At 40.9% G+C, this 14,526-nt stretch overlaps 1 protein-coding gene across 2 annotated transcripts in view; it reads left to right on the plus strand.

The window, feature by feature from the left end:
• Positions 1–14,526, plus strand: part of CNKSR2 (connector enhancer of kinase suppressor of Ras 2) — a 330,096-nt gene that overhangs the window by 146,704 nt on the left and 168,866 nt on the right. For both annotated transcript variants that reach the window (XM_067545020.1, XM_067545021.1), the window contains exons 7-8: positions 8,899–8,958; positions 13,672–13,740. In XM_067545020.1, the coding sequence (XP_067401121.1) occupies positions 8,899–8,958; positions 13,672–13,740 (129 nt within the window). The remainder of the gene's footprint in view (positions 1–8,898; positions 8,959–13,671; positions 13,741–14,526) is intronic.

The raw sequence follows: 14,526 nt of genomic DNA on the forward strand, positions 1-14,526 counted from the left end.
ATTATAAAATTTAATTTATTGATTTCCAGGTTTTCCAGTTCCGTTTTTCATTTTAGTGCTGTCTTTTACACTTCAAATACTGTTATCAGACACTTTCATTCAAGACCTAGTTAATCATATGGGTTATATTTTTTTATGGATTAGGAAATATAGAGGTTAGTGTTTCAAAACATTTTACAGACTTGGTGCTCTTCTAGTTTCTCTGATTGCTAGAAAAAAACTTAAAATTAGTCTGTTATAGGCAAAAGCCCTCAAGTTTGTTCATGTGGCAAATAAACAGAAAGGAGCTGAGTGTAGCAGTGTGAGAGCAGTATACTTCTGGAGATCTTGCTAGCTCAGAGTCCAGGTATGGTGATGTTCCTCCAAGTCACATTACCTGACTTGGGAAGAGGATGCAGAAAGCTATATGGCATTTATGGGGCTCTTAATGGTCTTTGTTAGCTTCACTGAGCTGTAGAGTTTAATTGGAGAGTAGCGTGGCTTTAGTTTTGAGGGGTGCTGACTACACCACTTCAGCATTCACTACAGCACTAGAGCATTCGAAGTAATGTGTACTAAAGAAGCCTGTGTGAACTTTTCTTTGTGTTTGGGGGGGGAAAGCTTCATCATATGACCATCTCAGTGGAAGAGTTCAAACTGAGTTAAATATGAGGTAAATTGAATTTAGCATCTTGCTGTTGCCATTCAATCCAGTATCAGAGGCCATGTCTACACTGCTGAGTGAAGTCGACTTACTTTAAGTCAACTTTCAGCAGCCGATTTTTAGAAGTCGCAGCAGTGTGTATACACTACACTGTTTGCGCAGGTCTCTTGTGTTTACACTGAGCACTCTTAATTTGAATTGCAAAGCAGTGGAATGTGGGTAGCTATCCCCCAGTGCAACTAGCCATGGTGGCTGTTGGGGCGAGTGGCATCATCCCATGATGGAACACTATTTCCCCCTCCCATCCCCCACTCCCCCCCCCCCCCCCAAACAAACAGGAAAAGTATTTTTGTGCTGTTTTTTTAACTCCTTGCGATCGCCATTGCTGCGGAGACATGGAGCCAGCTCAACTCTGCACTATAATTATGAGCGTTACAAAAACATCGCGGCTTATCATCGCGTATTTTCGAAGTAGAACAAGAAGCCGAAGCACGCTCAACAGCGATGCCACCGAGGCTGCACTGCTACCAGCCATCGAGCAGAACAATTCCCGATTTGCTGCAGGCTGTAACGAATCATCTGCATTCCATGGAGCACCGGTTCTGGTACAGGGAAATATGCAGCTGTAGGATGATGACCAGTGGCTGCAAAACTTCCGTTTGCGAAAGGCAACCTTCCTGGAACTGTGCTCAGAGCTGGCCCCGTCCCTCGAGCGTGTGAATACTCGCTTGAGACAAGCTCTGATAGTGGAAGCTGACAACCCCAGATTGTTACCGCTCGGTTGGGAATCAATTCGGAGTCAGTAAATCTACAGTGGGCACTGCCATGATTCAAGTGTGCCTGCCCACCTAGCAACCAAGTACATAAACCTCAAGGGGTACTTTTCCATGGTCCTGCAAGGGCTTGTGGATCACAGGGGTTGTTTCACATGACGCGCTCGTATTTCGTAATTCGGGGCTGTTCTCTAGTATGCAGGCGGGCACTTTTTTCCCAGACCAAAAAATTCAAATTGGGGTGTGGAAATGCCCATAGTGATCCTGGGGGATCCTGCTTACCCTTGCTCCCTTGGCTAATGAAGCCGTACACTGGTCACCTTGACAGCGACAAGGAGTGTCTTAATAAGAGGCTAAGTGGTTGCAGAATGGTTGTAGAATGTGCCTTTGGGCGTTTAAAGGGTAGATGGAGGAGTCTCCTCACTAGGCTGGACATGACTGAGAAGAACCTCCCTTCTGTGATATCTGTGAGCTGTGTTCTTCATAATGTGTGTGAAACGAAGGGTGAGAGGTTCCCCCAGGGTTAGGCTGTGGAGGCTGCCAATTATGAGCAGCCAGATGCCAGCACTATGCTGAGAGCTAACTGCATAGCACTTTGCATTAGGGAAGCTTTGAAATCCAGGTTCTGCAATGAGATGCAGGACAGATTTCTCTTCCTGTATGTTGTTTGCCTTTGGTGAAACCATCCCCCCCTCCATCGATATCTGTACCCTCCAAATCCCTCCAGAACAAGATATGATTTAATAAAGAAATGTGTTGAAATGATGCTTAATTTTATTTATGAATATTCAAGTCATGGGGGAAGTGGGGGAGTGTTCATTCACTGTCTCAAGGGGTAGGGTGGTAGCTTGCTAGCCAGTTATCAGCGTGGCTGCCGCTGCTTTCTGCTCACCCCCACCAGGGTGGAGGCGAGCACATACTGCAGCCTGGCCAGTCTCCTCAGAGACCGGCTGGAGGCGGGGTAGGGAGCGGGCATCAAAGCCCTCGGTCGAGGAGCATTATGGAGGGGCTGCAGTGTGACTTTGTCCTTCCTCCGCTCCTCCTGAAGCTCCACAAGCCTCCGCAGCATGTCTGCCTGGTCCCTCATGATTTGCAGCATCTCCTGCATGGTACTGCGATCATGCTCCATCATTTCTCTGCAAGTCTCCCTGTCCAAGTCCATATTCTGGGACAAGGTCAGCCGCCACGCTCTGAGCTCGGTCTCTGCGGCCCCTGAAGTGTTCATGAGCTCACAAAACATGTCATCTCTTGGTTTGTTTGTTTTTTTTCTCTTTCTAATCTGCAATAGTCTTTCCGCAGCATTTCTTGAGGGTGGGGCCAAGGCCGAGTTGTCTACAGAATGAAAAAAAATAACAAGGTAGCCACTGTTAGCATAGAGAAGAAAATGATCCAACTGCAACAGTGTAGACAATAATCGCCATGCGGTGCACAGGGCAAACACAGAGCCTCATTCCATTCCTGACCTCCCAGAAGGGTCTGCTCGCTGTGCCCTTACAGAGAAGAACTGAGGACAGTGTGGGCAGGGGTAGGAGTGAGCCTCTGTTGGTATTTTAAACCCTTACAGAGAGGAACTGCGGAGAGCGTGCGGGGGGAAGTTTCTGCTTAAAACACAGATTTGCTGGATGCAGCAGGGTACCAGCCGTGTTCCGCCATGATGCAGGCTCCCTTGATTGCAGCGAAGTATCCTACCGTGGAGGGAGGAACAAGGCAGCCCTTCCCTGAAAACTTTTGCGAAGGATAACAGATTACATATATGAAAGTTTACGTGAGATATCAACTGATGATAAACGTAGCATTTCTCATCACATAAATTAACTGTTCCCTGGGTAACCCCCCAGTACAGTCACCGAAACGCCTGAAATCCCCTTTGTGCCTCTCCACCCCCCCCCCCCCCCCAATCCTATGTAAAAGGACAGAACTGCTAAGAAGAAAAAAAACTCACCAGATGTGCCTTCCCCGGGATCATTAGTGCTGTCCTGTGTGCTGGTGGACTGCTCAGGGGTCAGGAGTAAGTCCTGACTTTCTGGGAGAACGGACACCCCGCTCTCCTGCACCCTGCTCTCCACAGCTTCCTCCTCTTCCTCCTCATCCACGGATTCCTCCTCATTGTTCATGGACTGTGAACCAGCGGAGGTATCGATGCTGCGGGGAGACACCATGGTGGGATCGCCCCCCAGAATTGCATGCACCTCATCATAGAACCTGCATGTTTTGGGAGAGGAGCCAGAGCGGTTGTTAGCTTCCCTGGCTTTCTGATACGACTGGGTGCAACTCTTTCATCTTCACTTGGCACGGCTGCATGTTCCTCTTGTGTCCCTTCTCCAGCATGCCCTATGATATCTTCCCATAAATGTCTAGATTCCTTTTGCTGGCTCTGAGCTGAGCCAGAACAAACTCCTTGTCCCACAGACCAATGAGGTCTAAGACCTCTGCTCGACTCCATGCTGGAGCACGTTTGGGCTTTGCAGTAGCCATGCGGAGAACAGTCAGCGGCAAAGCTCTCTCCACGCTGGCAGCACAGGAAATGAAAATTCAAAACTTCCCGGAGCTTGAGAGGAGGGGACATTTCCTCCAGTAGCGTGACCACTGAGCAGCACAGCATGACTGTCCAGAGTGGTCAAAACGGGGCATTGTGGGATACCTCCCGGAGGCCAATAAATTCGATTTAAGTGAAGTAGTGTCTGCAGTGACACTAAATGGAATTAACAAATTTGATTTAAGTGCTACGTCACTTGCAGAGGTGGTCTTATTAAGTCGATTTTCGAGGCGACTTAATTCGAATTAACAGTGGTGCCAGTGTAGACGCAAGTATACGTAGGTCGACGTAAGTGACATTACGTTGACCTATGTTGCCAGTGTAGACCAGGCCAGAGACAGCTAATTCACAAAATGCAATACATAAAAAAACCACAGTATAAAGTACATCTAACTTTATTTGTGCCTCTTATTTAAAAAAAAAAAAAAAAGAGTGTCTGGGAGAAATTTTTATCTTTAACTGAATAATATTTAGCTCCAAGATAAAATTTGTTAATAGGTTTTAAATCAGACTGTCTGCCAATAACTGATCTTGGGACTCTCCAATATTATTAAATATGCAGCACTCATTAAGAAGGCTAGTTTTTAAATTAAGTGCACATGAGTTCCTTGTTCTTATGGTGATTGCACTCAAAGGTTATTTCAGGCATATTAACTGGATTATCACTCAATTTGTTTGGCATGACTTATTCTTGCAAATTCTCCAGAACTTTAGAGTTGCCTTTGGGTACTAGAGCATTATCCCTGCCAACCTGTTTCAGTGCTGTTGAACAGCACATGTGAAACATCATGTTCAGTGAGGGTGGTATTACAATATTGTAGGGGGAAAAACAACACTGTACACGTCTGAAGTTTCCCCATTTTTCACAAGATGAAACTTATCCTCTCAAAGCCAGGTATCCTCACTGCCTTTTACCATATTACATTGTTCAAGTAAAACAAACAGAGTATCTAATGGAGGGTAGAGAGGGTTTCTTCTGTAAAAACGCTTTGGAAATATAGACCAATCTTGGCTCGCACACAATTGTGATGTCATATAATTGAGGGAACATTTAAGAGTTTCACATTTCTGTGGAATAAATACAATGTGCCTTGCAACTTCCTCTCCCCCCATCCCTCCCCAGGCCCTGGTGGATATGCAAATCCAACACTGGATCTCAACATTTCAAGGAAATTTTTCCACAGGCCCCCTCTTCTTTTCTGTTCTTGAATTAAATTTCACTGTTTTCATTTCTGGAAAGGAATAGATTGCAACAGGCCTGTAATCCTTTGCCAAAGCATATTAGTGAACCCTTAACATCTTCAGAGTAACGCTAAATTAAAGCTAACGTATAGAAGTAAACACTGAGGTGTGAGAATCTGTCCAATTACTTTCTGGCTGAACATCTAATAATACTCATCATTGTTTACTTCTTTTCAGTACTTTGCAGATTTATTTATATACCTGTCTTGAACTGAGTTCACTTCACAGATCTAGTTTATGTTGGAGATATACATTAAGATTATTTTGTTCTTGATTATGCCTGCTTTCTCTCCGAATAAGGTTATATCCATAGTTTCAGTGAAACACCAGCAGTAGTTTTTACCTTATTTTCAGCATGCGTGATGTGTATGTAGTAAATATAACTTTATCAAAAACAAATCTGACTGAAAACTTTTTTGTTTAGCTCCCCTAGTAGCTCAAGAGATGAGATAGCTATGGAAACGTGTATATTTCATTGTTATATTTGCAATCGCTCATTGTTCTTGCATGTTAAAGTTGAGGTTATGTTTTTTTTCAAGATCACTCAGTGTTGACATAATTCTTCTCTCATTCAGATTATGTCTACACTTGCTGCCAAATTCAGCGGCAGTTGACGAGAGATACGCAAGCTACTCTACTCTACTCTACTCTACGTAGCTTGCGTATCTCCCGTTGACTTCCTAACTTATACTTACCGTGGTGTCTTCAGTTTGCTGTGCTGACGGGAAATGTGCTCCCATCGACAAAGCATTACTATCAGAGGTGGATTAATAGCATCGATTTCTGGATCAATTGAGCAGGTCTCCACTTCCGCTCAATCAATCCAGATAAATCGATCTGACGGCAGTGAATTTGCTACCATCAGTCTAGACATAGCCTAAGTCAGTGAGAATTTTATTACCCTAATAATTCTGAAAAGATTGATTTGTGCTGAAATCCTGCAGAATGCGATTGAATGGTCCAGTGATTAGGATGCTAGCCCAGGACTCTGAGATCTAGTTTCAGTTCGCTCCTCTGTCACAACTTGGCCAAGTCACTTAGCCTGATCTACACATAAAATGTTGATCAGCATGCTTCCATCAAGCTAGCTACCATGGCCTGGGGAGGTGGATTAGCTACAGTGACTGTAAAACCCCTTCCATCACTGTAGGATGCATCTACATCATGGTGTTACAATGGTATAATTACAGTGCTGTAACTGTGCTGCTGTAGCGCCGATAGTGTAGGCACAGACTTATCCTTTTTGTCCCTTAATTTCCCATCTGTAAAATGTGAACAGTAGCACTTCTCTACCTTACACGGGTGTTGTGCTAGCTATTAAAGATAGATATCTAGATAACCTGTATCATGCAATTTTCTATTTAACAAATTAATGGGAAAATGACACTGTCCTATGAAACTTTGGATTACAATGATTTTCCCTTCTAGTCCCCAGTAGTGGGTGAGGATGGATTGAGCAAGATGTGTGAGGGCACAAGAGGAAGGGGCGTAGAGAGACAGTTATCCCCATGGAGCATTCTGAACATCATGGAGTGGAACTCAGTCTCCACTTTGCCCTTCTTTAGCTGTTATAGCATGGCATGTCCAGTAGAGGTGCTGCCAATGACTTACTGCCATGGGCTATGCGGAGCAGAATGATCTTTGTGGATATTTTTGCAGAACAGAATGATGGAATAACAGGGAAGTTTAAAAAATTGAGGCCAGATCTTGGGGGGAGAAGGTGGAAGCAGGCAGACTTTGGGGGAAGAAATCGTCAAGGGTCCTCTTGGGAGATTTCCCCTCCCTGCCCCATTTTGTTCCATTTTGGGTATGGTTGCCCAGCCCTACCTCACCATCAGAAAGGATTCAGAGACTGGCCCCAGAAATCATTAATCCCTGGAGATTTGCAGGCAGCCAGTGCCCTCCATCTGGAGGCTCCGTGCATCCTCACTGTCTAGTCCCTGGTGATCACCTTTTGGCAGCACAATTCCAATGGAGTTCCTCTGCTAGTAATTCAAACTTGGCTGTGGTGCCCCAGGTCGAGGGGAGAGAACAGCATGTCACCTGAAAACATATGATCTTTTCCTGGTTGTTCTGAGGGGCTGGAACGGAAGCAGTGCTACCCTGGCCTGCCCAGTGTCTGCATCCTTTCTGCAAAGAGGTCTGGTGAAAGGGAAGGAAGGGAGTTCCTGCAGAAGTGACTGAGCTCCTATATGCTCTCAACCCTCCACATAGTATCTAGGGGAAACAATCAGGGCCTTTTTGCTGATTTCAGTCACAGAATGATAGAATATTGCATGGAGGGTGAGGATGGGGAGCATGACTTGGAATGTGTCAGCTCCTACAACTCTGGTTCTGGCTACAGATTTCGGAGTTGGAAAAATAGCTTTGAGGTGGGGAGATCAGAATTCTATTTAGCCACTTTTCTTTTCCAGAAGGCCCCACAATTTCTCCAGGAATTTATTTTCCTCCTAAGTGCACAGTGAATGGGTGCATATGAACTACTGTGATTAAGGTAGGAATAAGCAGCACTGTTTCAGTGAAGGAGTTTGCTGACTCTCATTTTCCATTAGGTTGGTTATAATATTTTGATTTTTGGAACTTTTTATTTCCACCAGTTGGTAACTTTGAGACTTCAAATTAGATTGGGCTGATTCTTGGCTTAAATGTATACTCTTTGTATTGCAACATTGCTTTTATTAGAAATCCTTCTCAACTCATCTTGCAGTTAATTTGCAAGGTTCTCCAAAGTTTGGTGTCACTCTAATTTTATGAAGAGTGTTTTATGCATCTCTTAAAGTTGGCAAAATCATGATTAGATATAAGGTTAGTCGTCTTTCTTGTACAACATACATAGACACATAGATGGTCTCCCTTTAAAAAAGGAAAAGAAAGGGAAAATATATTGAAAATTATAATATAAGCAATTTGTTTTGTAGTGAATCCCCCCTCCCTCTTTGTGGCTCAGTGGTTGCCATTAAAATATAAAAGGTAATTCTGGTATTGTCCTGACATCTGCCCACAAACTAATCTTTATGTGCTTATGACTTCAAAATGACACGTCACTCACAGTAGATTGTATAATTCTTCATATATGGTAATCCTTCTCCTTTTTTTTGTATGCTTTGATCAGCATTGAAATAGGAAAGATGATGTTTAAATTGTCATGATTAAGGTTTACAGTTAACATGATGTTGCGGTGAGTTAGCAATTCTTAGAGCCATTGTTTCAGGTACACATTAAAGTATTGGTTTCCACTCGGTTCACATTTTGAAAGTTTATCTTTGCAACCTTAATGGCTAAAGAACTTATTTTTTATGAAACCTTAGATTCTGGTAGATCCAGGAAAAAAGCTGAAGGCACCAGTCATCCTAATACAGCACTTGAGTTTATTTGTAAGCAGATAATGTTGCAGTGGTTTTTCTAGTATAAGAATATCTATGAGGTACTGCTAAAGCTGTGGATATTTACAAAGATAAAGCTTCCAATTGCAACTTCTGTAGAGGTGCCAGAATCATTCAGTCTTATTGTTCTATCTCACTTAACCTCCCACACCTTCCCTCTGGAAAAAAAGACAGAACACACTTTTCTGTCCAGAGAGGTATTCCTCATGGCATGTATTAAATATAGCTCAAATAATTGATAGAGAGATATGCAAACTGTTTTGGATGGTAATAGTTTATGAAACACTTTACAAATTCTTTCCCATGATGTCTTTTTCTTAGGGTATGTACATTAAATCAACATATGATGGTCTCCATGTAATTACTGGAACAACAGAAAATGTAAGTATTGTTAATACTGTACATTCAGGCCTGGAAGCTTTTTTGATCTTACATTTAGTTGCTACATCTATATTTTGCTTGCAAAACTATGCTGGTTGGCTGTGAAGGATGAATGGCATGTTGGAGGGCAAAAATAAGATTGTTTTTGTTAACTAATCTTAGAATTCGAAAGAGCTGGTCTTAGGTAGGTTCCAGGACAGTCAACTTTATTTCATTTTTGCAAGGTATTTGCAATGCATTCCTTGATCAAGTTAGGAAATAGCTTCTTGTTGGGGTTTTCTTGGACTGTATGTAAAAGATTAATGTTTTTAATATGTACTGACTGATATGCTGGAGTTTGCTGTGGCACAAGAAAATAATAGCTTTTATGTCTGTCTAACTTCAATGGAAGTAAGTGCATGAAAATAAGGGCATCCTTTGAAGTTGACAGTGAAAAATGTTGTCGAACATTTCTGCATGGACTTCTGAGTAATGTTTGTAATAGGTAGGTGTTGATTCCAGGAAATTAGAGAGAAAAAATGGGTGAAGTAATGTCTTTTATTGGACCAACTTCTGTTGGTGAGAGAGAAAAGCTTTTAAGCCACATAGAGCTCTCCTTCAGGTCTGTGTGTCACTCACCTTGTCTCTCTATAGTAGAGATCACTTATTAGATGTGAACTTACTCACTGAAGGACAGCAAAGGGAACTCTAAGCAAAACGTAAATGTATACTTTTCAGCTATCTTATCATTTGTTTTCCCCTTTTCCCCCACTCCCTAATTGGTTGTCCATTAGCAAGTTGGCAAGCTGATGTTTTTTCTTAGGGCTTTAATCCATAACAATAGATATAGAGCAGGCCTCTAACACAAGACTATGCCACTTTCAAGACAGTTTAGTCAATTTCTCTTGAGGACTCTGATGACCTCATGTTCAAACAAACCTACAAAGAAATACTTGTTCTACTCTGCTACTGTATCAGTTCCTGACAAACATGAAGAGTCTCAAATACTGAATATTGTTGCATCTGATCTTTGCATGGGGACTCAGGAAATATCTCATGCCAGAATAGAATAGGAATGTGTGTGGGGAAAGGATGGTGGGCTACTGTCTCTCCACAGGACCTGCAGCATGAAAGCCTTTCTTGGAACTTTTGATCATTTCTTCTCTTGCTGCAGGCAGTCTTAATAGGCTGTAATCTACAGTATGTCTTTCGTAGGACCTTTATGAATACTATCCTTCCCGTAACACAAGCCATTATGGAACTTGAAGACTCTCAGTTTCAATTCTTACAAATCAAAACCACAGCTTACAGAATCTCAGGTGGAATTAACTATCATTCTGTGTAGGTGCAGGTGGGTTATAATATTTCTGGGAAACATAAGCAAAAATGAGAGAGAGTTTTGAAAGTTGAATTTCCCTTAAACATAAAAAAACCCGGAGAGATGAAACCAACTCAGTCTACAAATTACTGTGATGTTTTATTTCACAAAGGTGAAGATAATGAATTCCCTCAAGAATCTTGATATTTTATTCCTACCTGATGCATCAATATAATTCTGTAGTAGCAGAATCCTGTCAGGAGGAAGGAAACATAATGGCTTTTCTGATTTGGTCTTGATCAGTTTTCACGTACGAAGCCCTGGATGTATTAAGAAAGCATCAGCCTACCAGTTGGTTATGGGCATAATACTACTAGTGGCTAATAAATTTTGTAGAGATTAACATCTCCTTAATGGCTTAGATGGCTTAAGGTGTTAGCATCTTTTGAACACGTGGATGTTAGGACCATATATAATATGGAAAAGACAGGTGGGATACTGATGTACAAAAGGAAGCATCTACAGAGACTCTGCAAACTGGTGCCTATCATTAATAAGAAGATGTTATCTACCTTTTTTCCATTGATTGATAGTTTGCAGTCTGAGATGCTACTGGATTTCTAAGTGACAATGGCAGTCAAAAAAATCTCTTTGCATCTACATATGCCCAAATATTTGTGATCTTTTTTTTTGCTGATATGGAGCATTTCATAGCTATTGTATCCTCCAGTTAGGATTTATGCAATACTCTTTACCCTAGAAGACCACTGAGAAGCTCTTTCCTATGCATAATACAGCTGCCTATATACTTAGTATTGCTAAGCACATGGTGCGTATTGCATTTATTATCCTTAACCCTGCAGTCACCTTCTAGGTGCAATTCAAGGCTTTGATGTCCATCTATAAAGCCCTCTGTTATTTAGATCATGGTAACATTAGAAGCCACCTTTTTCCCAATATACCATTTTTGCAGTTAAGATTAGCTGGGCATTTCTGCTATCAGTCTTTAGATTAGAACTCAGAGAGAATGGTGGATTCTTCATGGAGGATCCCTTAGCTCTGTACTATATTTTCTTTGGTGGTCCTGCAGAGGTAGAATGTGTTAACCTCATGGCTCAAGGCTTATCTCTTTACTCAGACTTTAGCTTGAGAGTAATGATTATGTGGGATGCATTGAGGCCGGGTGACTGGTCAAGTTTGAGTATATGGGATGGGGAGGGAGTTTGTACATGGTCCAAGGAGACTGTCTGGTGAGCACATTTTTACAATTCATAATATAAATGTATAAGAAGAATGAGAGACTTGATTCATAGTTGAAAGCAAACCCGAACTGATCACTGTTTGCAAAATTAATTGTCTAATTCTCTGATGATTATCCTGAGACGAGAGTCACAAGGAAATATTTTCAAACTATTGTCATGTTGGGACATGTCCAGTCCTGACCAAGGGTGCATCTGTCAGCTTGGGGAATTCATACACTATTGCTTCAAGAGTGGGATCTTTGCCTTTTTATTCTAACAATTACAATATGAAGCTCTTAGAAAGTAGTTATTTATGAAGTTCCTCCTCTGCTTTCAGTAAACTCTAACTATAAAAGGAAATGTTCATCTGTGCAGGTGTCTGTATTAATTCCTAGTTGAAAAAACAGCTAACATTCTTGGTAAACAATTATGTACAGTCAAAACTATACAAAAGGATAACTTAGGCCCCCCAGTTCTGCAATAAATCATACTGCCATTGAGTCCTGCTGACTTCAGAAAGGACACCTGTACTGGGGTTCACCTGCATGGAGTTCTCTGCAGGATGGGGGCCTAAATTCCACCCGCACCTGAGGTGAAACACAGTAACTGTTGAACATTTGTGCAGCAGGATTACACAGCTGTTTTGAGAAGGAAACAAATAATTTCCATTATGGAAATGGCAGAGGGAATTTAAGAAGGTGATATGTAATTATTCAAGTTTAAATTTTGTCAAAGTCATATCCCTAGTACTAAAAGAGTCCAGTGAGTGGTCAGGACTTCAATTTTACATGCAAAATGTCATCTTTATCTGCACAACACTATATGGGATATTCTGAGTATTGACTGTGATTCAAGGGGTGCCCTTCTTCCCTAACACCACTTCTTGCACCCACATATTATTTTGGACATCTTCCACCTAAATTCTGACTCCGCTTATTATGATGAGATCTGCATGATCATGGCAGAAGGGGACAATGTGACTGAAAGAAGCAAACATTTTGACAGACAAAATGATTCAGTCATGTTATAATGAATAAACCGAATTCTGGACTTCGGGAATGTTCCATCTAGATCACTGCTATCTTAGCAAAGCCACAAAATGATAAAAGTTAACGTGTCTAATTCCAGTTGCTCAGTACAAAAACTTAGCAACTTTTTCGAGTTCCTGGGGCATAGCTCCCGACTCTTTCATACTGTGGCTATCTGACCCTGCGATCGACAGCAAGTGAACTGCTGTGCAGAGCCCAGTTGAAGTTGGTGTGGCTCCACCCACGTACTATCAACCACATGACTGGGTGTGAAAAGTTGAAGAAGCATTGCTTTATGGAAAGCTTAGTGTAATCGTCTTGCACCAAGAGTAGTTTGTCCATTGCAAATATTAAAGAGACAAGATGGGAAAGGTAGTATTGTTTATCTGACCAACTTCTGTTGGTGAAAGAGACATGCTTCTGATCTCCACAGAGCTCTTCTACAACACTACAAATATTAAAGGCAGAATTAGGAGAAATAGAAATGTTTTTTAAATGAGGTTATTATTTAGAGAAGCAAAAACCACCTCTACTAATTCATATCTGAAGGTATGGATTCTTATAGGATCCTTGTTCTAGTTGCATCGCTAGCAGCTAACAATAAATTCAGAAATACACATTTACAATTTATCTATCTGATCTTCATAGCCTTGATACTGATTGTATATACATGCATACACCTTCAAAAATATTGATTTTTCTGAAGTTTACCTGAGGTATTTGTTTTAATTAATTAGATTAGAACATAAAAGACCTAATGTGGCAAAGTATATTTATGAAGCTACTGGCCATTAGAGCTCTGGCACACTGAGTATTAGCAGAAGGTGGACCTCTTAAGATTTACAGATATTAGACAACACGATTTGTCACGTTAGAATTAAAAAGGCATCCTTAGAAACCTGTTAACCTTTGATAATATAAACACTAATACCTTCTTTAACATTTGACTGTCTTGCATACAAGCATACAGAATATAGTCTCAAACAACTATGAATGAATTTATTAAACATTTTTATTGATGTACTTTATTGGAAAATGTAATTATAAATCTAACCTGACTTACATAGTTTAGCAATCATACTACTGAAAGAGAGATGGTGACCAGTAAGAACTGTCTTCTTTATCATCTCTTTTATTTTAAATTCAGTCACCTGCAGATCGGTGCAAGAAAATCCATGCTGGAGATGAAGTGATTCAAGTTAACCACCAAACTGTGGTATGTATAAATATATTCTGTGTCAAATGGAGATAGAAGTGCACTGGCATGTATACCCAACAAATGTGTAGAAATGTTTTATATTTTGATAAACTATTAGTGGATTTTACATGTAAGTATTTTTTTTTATTCCCTTCCACTTGACCTTCCAAAAACACTTAGTTTGTAACAGAATCACAGAATTTCTGGGAGAGGAAAGTATGAGGTGTTTGTGCTTCTCCTTTATCATCTGAATATTATGGGAGATGTTGAATTACGTTAGGTAGGTGAGATTTTTGGATAATTCCAATTTGACTAGGCAATGGACATAACCCTCTTCTAGATAATAGAAGTTTTGAATAGGAGAGACTCAGGTAATTGGAATAGTACTATAGTTGCAGGCTAAAGATCGACATTACTTGCTAGGAACTGGAAAGCTTCTTTAATTTGAAATTGAAAATGCACCCAGCATATGTTTGCGTGCAAAAAAAGTTTATATATAGTTACTATTCTGACTTAATCTAAACATTGATACACATAACTGAATATTTTCAAAACTGGAAAATTAGGAGGAAAGAACCCATTAAGTATACCTAATAATTCCCTATTATTGCTACCAAAATTGAAGTGCTGTATATTAGTTTCTGCTGACCTTGTTTAGGACTGTTAAACTACTACAATGTAGGGAAAAAAATTTTTTCTAAGAGGTTTATCATAAAACCTCTTTTGTATCTTGTAACATAAAATAAATATAATTGTAATTTTAAAAGGAACATCCCCCCCCCCCCCCCCATGTATAGGCTATCT

The sequence above is a fragment of the Emydura macquarii genome, unplaced genomic scaffold (assembly GCF_026122565.2).
Source record: "Emydura macquarii macquarii isolate MOO-44397 ecotype Brisbane River unplaced genomic scaffold, CSIRO-AGI_Emac_v2 contig_1043, whole genome shotgun sequence".
Taxonomy (NCBI): domain Eukaryota; kingdom Metazoa; phylum Chordata; order Testudines; family Chelidae; genus Emydura; species Emydura macquarii.